Source organism: Camellia sinensis, chromosome 13, assembly GCF_055761805.1.
Source record: "Camellia sinensis isolate YWXY chromosome 13, ASM5576180v1, whole genome shotgun sequence".
NCBI lineage: Eukaryota > Viridiplantae > Streptophyta > Magnoliopsida > Ericales > Theaceae > Camellia > Camellia sinensis.
Genome location: NC_138973.1, coordinates 20,286,665 through 20,297,012, shown reverse-complemented (window position 1 = coordinate 20,297,012; position 10,348 = coordinate 20,286,665). Strand labels below are relative to the sequence as shown.

The 10,348-nt window shown below is 35.9% G+C and overlaps 1 protein-coding gene and 1 long non-coding RNA gene across 2 annotated transcripts; both read right to left on the bottom strand.

The window, feature by feature from the left end:
- Positions 1 to 2,256: 2,256 nt before the first annotated feature.
- Positions 2,257 to 4,395, bottom strand: LOC145806046 (uncharacterized). The gene is made up of 3 exons (XR_014348475.1): positions 4,102 to 4,395; positions 2,673 to 2,823; positions 2,257 to 2,585 (listed from the first exon to the last, which is right to left on the bottom strand). It is a non-coding gene; the product is annotated as an uncharacterized LOC145806046 (long non-coding RNA).
- Positions 4,396 to 4,822: 427 nt separating this feature from the next.
- ADCL (D-aminoacid aminotransferase-like PLP-dependent enzymes superfamily protein) lies at positions 4,823 to 8,679 on the bottom strand. The gene is made up of 5 exons (XM_082901685.1): positions 8,255 to 8,679; positions 7,480 to 7,523; positions 6,874 to 7,052; positions 5,921 to 6,594; positions 4,823 to 5,150 (listed from the first exon to the last, which is right to left on the bottom strand). The coding sequence occupies exons 1-5, from the start codon at positions 8,445 to 8,447 to the stop codon at positions 5,056 to 5,058; spliced, it is 1,185 nt and encodes a 394-aa protein (XP_082757811.1). The 5' UTR covers positions 8,448 to 8,679; the 3' UTR covers positions 4,823 to 5,055.
- Between the last annotated feature and the right edge of the window lie 1,669 nt (positions 8,680 to 10,348).

The following is a 10,348-nucleotide window of genomic DNA, read 5'->3' as shown; positions in this document are numbered from 1 at the left end:
TTCCGAGCCTGTCAAGCTAAGGCTATGGGGTGTTTTAGTTTTCCCCCTTCTGTTCTTTTTTGTAAACTGTAGACTGTTACCGTACTGTTTAATAGGGATTAGGTCCCTGAACTGAATGATTGTATATATATACATACTATTTGTCACTAACTGCATATATGTATGAAAAAGTCTTTTGCTTACAGACTGTCACGGCTCATTGGACATTGTTTATTTACTGTATTGGCTTCCGCCAGGCCCCTGTACTCTGTTTTACTGTATTATTGTTAAGCAGGCCTTCGGCAATCTCGGATTACTGACTGGTTACGGGTGCTAAACCCATAGGGGCGGGTTTGGGTCGTGAAAAACCTCTTCCTCCCCTTCATCATTTTCCTCCATCTTTGCCCATGGGTGGTAATTCTATTCCTCTGCCATTGATGAATCCCACATATCATGTAAGTGTTAGTACAATGTATGTATTTATTTTATGGATATAATATGTGACTCAACCTATGATTGCGACACCTTCTTTGCCAATTTGCAGGACATGTATGTAGTGCATAATTCTTTGCCAAATTCAATGCCTCAACGGTATCCTGCTGAACCAACATTTCAGTCACTACTTCAAGGTTCATATGGATATGACATTGTGTTTCGATATTCTCAAGAATCAAACAGTCCAATGTGGGGTCAGGTTTGTCTTTGCTGTCTTTTGAATTTATAGTTGCTTAAAATTCTGGATTTTGAGTTGCTGAAAATTCTATTTGAAGTATGTCTTTAGTTGTTGAAAACCACAATAGTTTTTTTTTTCAATTAAATTATGTCTTTGTCCATTTCAGGCTATGGACAAGCACAAAGACAAGCAAACTGAAGATGAAAATGGCATGCAAAGTGAAGTCATACCATCTCAAATTATGAAGCAAACTCATGCTGGATTGCTGCACAAATTCTGATGTTGCTGAGAAGTGAAGTAATGGCCTTTATGTGTGTTCCAATGCCTTGCTGGCTGGAAAGTGATGTTGAAATTGCTATTCAAACTCCACTCCAATGTCTGTTGAAATTGTGTTAAGCATGTGTGCTCAAACTGCTGTTGTATGTGTGTTGAAATTCTGATGTTGCTGGAAAGTTAAGTAATGAGAATGATTGTGTTTTCAAATGGCTTCTGAAGTAATGCCTTACTGGAAAATTCTGTGTACCTGTATGTATGTTAATGGCTTGTAAAATCTTTTAATGGCTTGTACATGTATGTATGTGTTAATGGCTTGTTGACTGCTGTGAATGGTATGCTAATGATAGAACCAAAATATGCCATAACATATGTTGCATCTGCTGGTTCTGGCCTGGTCTGGCCTGCATAACAGGTGCCATAATGTGCCATAACATGTGTTGCATAACATATGATCACCAAAATGTGCCATAACATGTGTTGCATCTGCTAGTTCTGGTCTGGTCTGGTCTGGTTCTGACCTAGTCTGGTCTGGTCTGGTCTGTATTTGCTAGTCTGGTCTGGTCTGGTCTAGTCTGCATCTTCTGGTTCTGGTCTGGTCTGGTCTGGTCTGAATCTGTTATAGTTCAACACACCCCTTGAGAGAATTCAAAATAGTATCAGTTTTGGCACTCAACAAGGCTTGGTAACAGATAGCAATGCTGTCTTGGTTTGTGATTGTGTTTTCAAATCGTAACAGATAGGCTTGGTAACAGATAGTATCAGTTTTCAAATGGCTTCTAATTGTGTTTTCAAATGCCATACATGGCTGGTAACAGATAACAGTTTTGGCACTCAATAAATAAGTTGTGGCATAAAACAAATAGCAATGCTGCAATGTTGCCATAACAGTTTTGGCACTCAATAAATAAGTTTTGGCATAAGTTTTGGTAACAGATAGTAGTTTTGGCACTCATTCTATGGTTTTGGTACAGGTTCATGGTTCTGCTAGAGCTTCATTCCATCATTCATTCATCATTCATTGATAACAAATAACAGATATACTGGATCTGCTGTTGCCATACTTAGAATTCATTGAACATGATCTTCTGCTGCCATACTTAGAATTTCATTCATTCATTCATTCCAAAATTCCATTCATTCATTCATTCCAAAATTCCATCATTCATTCATTCATTCCAAAATGTGCCATACTTCATTCAGTAGATAATAGATAATTCATTCATTCATTCATTCCAAAATTTATTCATTCATTCGAAAATGTGCCATACTTTGTACAAAATTTATTCCAAAAGTCATTCCACCATTCATTCCAAAGTTGAGGCCACCAGTTGAGGGAAATAGATAATAGATAATAGATAACAAGTTCATGTACATACAACCCAAAATGCTACAAACTTACAAGTTACATCATAAAGTAGAAAATGGTAGAAAATACAATGAAGTACACCATCGCTTTGATATTCTTTTCCATCTTTTGAAGTTTTCAACCATAGTTCGTTTCCATGTAATCAAGCCTCGTCCTTACATCGTTAAAGTCTTCTACTGTTATACCATCACAAGCTGTACAGTTCGAATGGATTCTGGACGTAACGTCTTCATCATCTTCATCTTCATCCATGAACTTGAAGTAATTGCAATGGGGAGTGGGAGTGTTACTCTGCAATGCATGAGAATAAGTTAGTCGAAGAAGACAAATATTAATGTGACTACTAAACAAAGAAAATAGCTAGAATTACAAACTTACATTTCTTGATAGGCAAACAAAGAACAAACGCCCTTCATTTCCATTCTCATTAGTTTTTACAATACGTATGGCAGCGGTTCTTCCACAATTGCACAGCCTCGGTTGTAATCTTATGTTGCTAATGTTAGAAGAAGAAGCCATTTTTCAAAATCTGCATACATGACAAATTTTTGAACCATGGTAGTTCTATAGAGGAAAAGGGACATTTCAGCTTTGAAATGGTAGTTCAAAAAAAGCCATACTGTGACTTTTGAAATGGTAGTTCAAAAAAAGCCATAGTTTAGGTAACCCTTTTAAAATTTGGCAATCTATATAAGACTAATTTAACAGAAGAATTTGTCACATTTCAGCTATGAGAATTACTATGAATTACTTTGAGACTAATTCAAAGAAAGACATACTGTGACTTTTGGCAAAGCAAGGTTCCTTACTTGACAAAGAAAAATGTAATATAATGAAGTAATTTTTCTTTACTTTAATTGATTTCTATTTAATCAATTTGAATCTCTGAAATCTGGATTTTCAAATGTAACAGCAGGGTTCCCAAAGAATCTGCAGCACAATTTTTACTTCATTTTTCAAATCAATTACTTAAAAAAGTAGAAAAAATTTTATTTTGTAAGCCTTCGCACAACATAAAATAAAATGCATAAAAACATTAGTAATACCCATCCATCCAATGCAAAAACAGCCATAAAGCCATTATATTACTGTCCCTCTCAAACTAACCCAAGTTTGGTTGAGCATACAAAGGAGATGACATAAAAAAAAAAAAAAAAAAAATTCATAAAGACTTGCAACTTCACATTATCAAAAGACTTGTTTAATATATTCATTCACCTATCATTTCCATTCTCATTGGTTTTTAAGTGATGGTTCAGCTAAACCAAAATGTGCCATACTCAGATAATTACTTCAACTATCATTTCAAACACAGAACAAACTACTTTCAAATACAATAATTAAGTTCAACTATAATTAGTTTTTCAACTATAATCTGAAAACTTAAGTTCAAACTAGTGTCATGGATATCATTTCACAGGAACTCTAAAACAATTCTTTACAAAATCAAGTAGAAAACAAATCAATTTGTCAAACTAATTCATCCAAAACCCACAAAATCACACCCACCCTGAAAGCCAAATCAAAGCCCAAATCAACACTGATTTTCCTAATTCATGTCAATGTTTCAGAGATTTGAAATCAAAGCCCTAATTTCTCAATCCCAAATCAAAGCCCTATTTTCTGTTCGAATCCCTATTCGAATCAAAGCCAAATCAAAGCCCTATTGTCTGTTCGAATCCCAAATCGAAGCACTATTTTCTGTTCGAACATGAAATCGAAGCCCTAATTTTCAAAATTAAAAGATATTTTCTCAATCTCAATCACACAATCCTAACATCTTCATTTTAGAGTTTCGAATACTAACCTGGTTCCTCTATGGTCTCAGAACCCACGTTCCTAGAAGTGGGTTACCGTCTGGGTCGCCGGTGCCTTCGGAGGGACTGGTCGTCGGTGAGAGTGGATTCGGTGGAGGGAGACGTGTGAGTGGGAGGATTGCAAGGTTGAGTGAAAGTGAGAGTGATTCTCATATGAATGTATAACTATAGCGGCGGGCGGAAAGAATCGAAATTTCAATTTTTTTTTTTTTTTTTAATCTCAGCCGTTGCAAGGACGCTTGCAAGTATGGCTTTGCAAGGAGAGGATCTGCACCCCGGTGCACCTGCCATCAAAATTTTACCCTCTTTTTTATCATTTTTTTTTTTTTTGGGATCAATGGAGTAAAACTTAATTAAACAGTAATTTTACCTAATGATATACACTTCAGATCTATCTTGTATCTTATTTTTGCAAAATTCTTGTGTGTTTCTAATACTAATTGTTTTTGATTTTATGTTTTTAAAAAGACAATAAAGAAGTTACGTCACACAATGATAAAATTGAAACTCAATATCACGATAAGGATTGCTTCATTAGACAGGTTAACCCCGTGCTCTCCCCTTTCTAGTATAGCATACAAAATGCATGTATATTTTACTTCCTTGGAATTAACTGGTGTCATTTTGGAGCTTATAGGCTATGTTTGGATAATGAATTTAATAAGCAATTGGAAAGCTTCTCTTTCCAAAACCCATGATCTAAACGCAACATAAAAGAAAAACATTCAGTCGCTATTTAGGAAAAGGAAATAAAGTGAGTACCCATAAACATATTTCAGTTACTTTCTTCACAGAGCTTAACAACAGTGCAACAACCAACTCTGCTTATTTATCAACCTTCAGAGCTTTGTCAACCATTGAATTGAACTACGTGGTTTAGGAAAACATGTTGCAGTTTTGCAAGAATAGCTTTCCAGAAGAGATTGAAGTCACAGATGCACTTCTCAATAAGGAACACGGACTCGAACGGTATGGGGACCAGATTTCATGTCATCCACAATGAGGTTTAGGAGAGCCAGACTCACCGGCCCTTCTTTCCCTACAATGAAACAGATTTGGATTAATCAAACTAACAAATAGTGCACAGGCAGCCACTTCAGGAAGAAGAAGGTATTTTTGTTTTCAATCCTAAACCCCTGGGAAAACTTGTTTAGCAAATTGTTTCTGAAAACAGCTAGCTTTTTGAAAACACCAAAAAGTTGTTTTCAAATTTTTGATAACTGATTTCGCACAAAAAACGGAAATGATGTGAAAGTGATGGATTTGTTTGAACTTTTCACTATTTTTGTTTCCAAAAACATGAAAAATGAAAACCAAAACACAATCGAACAGGCTAAGTATTGTTTTAATTTCATTTTCCAAATAATTGCTTTAAGTCCTTTTTGAGTTATAAATATCGAGAAAAGCTTTAGAAATCATATAGAAAATTTTTGTACAATCTTACTTGGAAGATATTAGTCTGTCCCTGGGGTTACCATCACAGCACACCTCTAATCTGTGTTTGGATCTTGAGTTTGTAGCGAGATTTGTAGAGGAAAAAGAAAAGAGAAGAGAATGGAAAAGATAAATGAAGTAGAAGATTCTCTCTCTCTCTCTCTTCCTACTTATTTCACAAATCCCTCCACAAATCCAAGATCCAAATATAGCCTTACACACTTCCAATACATTTACCAAAACTAAACGATTCAAGTGTTTCAAACTGAATCACTTCCAAGGAACCGAAAGTTACACAATAATTTGCAACTAGCATGCAAATAGGGATCAAAATAATTTATTTGCAGATGACAAGAAATAGCAATGAGTTCTTACCATCACCAATGATCTGTTCATCCCATTGCAACACAGAGCGAACAAGAACACCGCTACCAATCAGCATCATCTCATCCGCTCCTTTCCCTTCCTCCACAGTGACATTTCTGACCCTTATTCCCCGAATTTTCCCCTCCTTCACCAGCCCCTCGGCAAGAACCAAAACTCTCCTAGCTGTGCATCCGCTAAGAATTTTGTCAAAGTGAGGCATCAAAAGCTCCTTCTCTTTAGTAACAAACGCAACATTCATGTTAGGCCCTTCGGCGACATACCCTTCTTGGTCCAACCAAATCGCCGCATACCCTCCATTTTCTTCAGCTTCCATTTTCGAAAGCACATTGGGAAGGTAATTCACACTCTTCATGATAGCAAATTGAGGGGGCTTTATTGGAATTGATGAAGTTACTACTTTCACACCTTTTTGATCGGATGGCGATTGATCTTGGATTACGATGGCATAAAGAGAGGGTTTACGACAGTTGGATGGGGATAGTTGGAAATCACCCGGTCCTGCTGAAAGCCAGTATCTTAGTGATCCTTGTTTGCATTTTGAAGAACTCACGGTTTGAATGAGTATTCGTCTTATGCTTTCCCTATCAAAAGGAAGGTTTATTTTTGCCAGTGTCGCTGACCTTATGATTCGATCAAGGTGTTGCTCCAACTCATATAGATATCTAGGATGCAGAGAAGGAGGAATATAATGCATTCAGTAATTAGTTTGAAAATTAGAAATTGTTCAGACACTTGCTTATTTCTTAAACTGAGAAAAGAAAAGCGTTAAATTTTGTTCATTTCGTAACTCTTCCTTGTGGAGGGAAAGGAAACAGTAAGGCAAAAAAGTGAATGAAATATAAGCTAAATTTTGTTCACTTTTCTCTTTTTTTTTCCTTTGTCTTTCCAAATCCCTCCTCAAATAAATTGGTACAGTCAATTGTGAAGCAAGAATCACTAACCCGTCCATTATTGCAGCAGTATCAAAAACCCCGTGTCCTCTATGAACCATGTGGTCGTCCATGGGGATCACCATTGCCGCTGAATCAGTTGTTATTCCACCATAAATGCTAGAATACATAGCCAAGTATTGCTGCTTGCTTTTGTAACTTTCTTGACTACTTCTCAACCTTTCAATGGCCTTAACAGACACACGAATAGCACTCTTTACAAAATTATCATCGGACCATTGGTTATACACTGCTATTAGATTCAAACTACACAGTTTAGAATCTAGTTTCAGCTTCAATTAGAATAAACGTTGAATGTATCAGCTCCATTTCAACTAATCAAATCTTTCTCTTAGTAATCTACTTCCAAAATTTGTTATTTATCTTTCTTTTTATTGTTTGAATTTTCACAGCACTTGAAAATCAAACTAACATATCTAGCAAGGTTGGCCTAGTCAATGAGGTGTCCCTTACTAGGCATGATGGCCGTGTTCAAGTCTCATAGTTGCGTGATGTTTCCCCTATTGCACTCCTATCAATTGTAAAATATATATATATATGGCATATGCATAATTTGATGCAAGTATATATATATACAATATAGGTAGAAGAGACAACCTCTGAGCAAGAAAGAAGTGGGACATCAGATATTTGAGTAGATTCTGCCACAACAAACACCAACATTAGTCTTAAAAATCCAAAATTAACTGTCCCAAGCCAGAGACAATGTGGAATTACAGTACACAAAATGCAGAGTACATTGTTCTGTATATTCCCCTTAAACCAAACACCATATAAGCATGTTTGGTTGTGTTTCCTTTTTTTTTCCTTTAATATTCGACATTTGAAAATAAGCATGGAACTCTTGTGATTTGTGGACTAAAACTGTGTAACCGAACAGATTAAAATGTTTTTTGCATAAGTAACCTCTTTGGGTAAACCGTACACATTTTCATCATCTTTTTGGGATACAATTTTATGGGTTTTACACTTCAAGTAATTTAGATAGAATGTCGACCGTACATTTTAGTCCACAAACTATATTTCCAAATAAAAGGGCAAACCACATAGAGTAAACCATAGTGTTATTTCTAGTATGAAAATAATTTTCAGATATTAAAAAACAATGAATGTTTTCTAAAAATTGAGTTCTATTCAGAAAATTTTGAGAAAAAACAGCTTTTCCAGAAACGATTTTTTGTATTTTCAGAAGGAAAAGAAAACAGAAACACAATTATTTTGATTTGTAGACATAAGTTATGTATATGACCAAGACAAGCAGAGTAATTGAAATCAAAACAAGCCAACCATCAAAAGTACAAGGAAAATGTTTAAATTCTCATCAACCCATTAAAGAAAATGTCCCAGAAGATGAAGATTATGAAAAGCTTACCAACTGAAGCTTCTGTTTGACTCGAATTCTTCATAACGCTCAATAGCCCCAGTGATCGTCCTCGAAACCCAAGTCCTGAAAAGGAGAGAATTTGGGGAAGGAGAAGCGAATTTGGAGAGTGGTCAGTGAAATTGAGGGAAGTGTATGAGGTTTGTGAAATGGGTTTCATGAGAGATGATGAGAGAGAAGCCATTAAAGTCAAACTGTGGTGGTGAGTGAGAGAACTCAATCAAGATCAGAGCTTTCGAGTATTGATGTGAGAAATGGGTTGTTGTTTGCATTGCAGTCTATAAACAAGTTTGGTGGAAAGATTCGAAAAACTTGTGAAAAACAAAAAGGAACAAACAAACATGACAGTTTTCGATCCAAAAAAAAAAAAAACAAAAAAACAAATATAGCAGTTTCACAAAATATTCTAGTCAATCAATCTGATATGTAATTTTTTTTTTTTTTTATAGAAAAAATTGGTCTAAGGTCCTTCTCCCATTTTTAGTAATGGAAGAGATTCACAAAATTATTTTTTAATGTCTAAGGTCCCTAAACATATATCAAAGAAATTTGACTCTTTGTCACTTCTCACTCTCTGCTCTCTCTCTCCCCTACATCAAACCAGTGCTTCGTCTATCTCCCACCGCTGCCGAGGATCACCATCGTTTGCACACCGCCCATCGCAGCAACTCCGAACACACCGACACCGCGACCCAAGTCGCTGTTGGCTCACACCGACACTATACCAGCTTGCCAATCAGCACCGTCTTCACCGACCTTCCAACATATATACCTATGTGTATGTATATAAGTATAGAAATTGTCCCTTATCTGGACGAAACTCGCGAAAATTTCGAAGCAAAGTTGGAGCATAACACTGAAAATTGAATCAATTTCACAAAAATAGTCTTTAAGATTGATGAATTACAAGAATAATATATATATATATATATATAATTGTACATATATGATGAATATATGAAGATAAGGTGGTGATCGATAAGATGGATCAGGCTCAATGAAGTGTGAAGGGTTTTGCTTTTCTCCACAACCAACAGTGCCTTCCAGTGGACACGCAATGCAAATCCTCTTGATCTTTTTCCCATGGCCTTCCAACTGTGGGTTCAAATACAAGTGCTAGCAATATGGAAAGGTTTGTCTGGGATTTTCTCTGGATTGTGGAGTCTAGAGAAATTCTTTGGGTTGAGAGAATTTCTTTGGAAATATTTGTCTGGGAATTTTCTCTGGATTGTGGAGTCCAGAGAAATTCTTTGGTGAGAGAATCTCTGGAAATGTTTGTCTGGGAATTTCTCTGAGATGATGAAGATACAATACTGTGCTTGAAAAGGGGAAAATATGTGGTAATACTGTGCTTGAAAAGGGGAAAATATGTGATTTAACTTTGTACTTATCATTAATTAACATAGTATTCTGTGGATGGAAATTATTTTTCACTTATTTTTCTTAGCAACCAAACAAACTTTATGCTTTATAGTTCACTTGAAATCCAAAGAAAATTCAAAGAAAATCCAGAGAAAATCTCTAGATTGGAATCCAAAATTTCTTTGACCTTCCTAGAATTTCTTTGGAGAGAAATTCTCTGCCATGTTTAATTTTCTCTGTCATGTGTAATTTTCTCTAGTTTGAACCCCTCTTCAAAGGAGATTGGGTTTTAGATAATGTGACTCATCCAATATACAGAGAAGATGAATATGAGTTCCTCACAGCTCAAGTTCATCTCTCTCTTTCTCTCTCTCGCTACTTGATCTTTACGCCATCTCACTAATCTTCAAGCAGTTCGATTTCATCTCTTATTCTCTCCAGAGAAATTCAGGAATTTCTCTGGAAAAGGCCAGAGAGAATTTCTATAATTTGCTTGACACCAAGAGTGAAAGCAAGCAAAGCATGCTGCTTAGGCGTCTGACCATCCTTGGAAATACCGGCTTCAAAACTACTAGTGGTGGAGTTGATGAAATCACGATGACCAGGAGCATCAATGACAATGCAGTAGTATTTGGTGGTCTCAAACTTCCATAAAACAATATCAATGTTCCTTGTTGAAAAATATTTCTCCAGTTGCAAATCATGCATGGATATACTTTGCTT

Coding starts and splice junctions, on each gene's coding strand:
- ADCL (XM_082901685.1), bottom strand. CDS start 8,447: ATGGCTTCTCTCTCATCATCTCTCATGAAACCCATTTCACAAACCTCA. Junction 7,524..8,254: donor TCAAACAGAAGCTTCAGTTG/GTAAGCTTTTCA, acceptor TTGTTGTGGCAG/AATCTACTCAAATATCTGAT. Junction 7,053..7,479: donor CACTTCTTTCTTGCTCAGAG/GTTGTCTCTTCT, acceptor GTGTCTGTTAAG/GCCATTGAAAGGTTGAGAAG.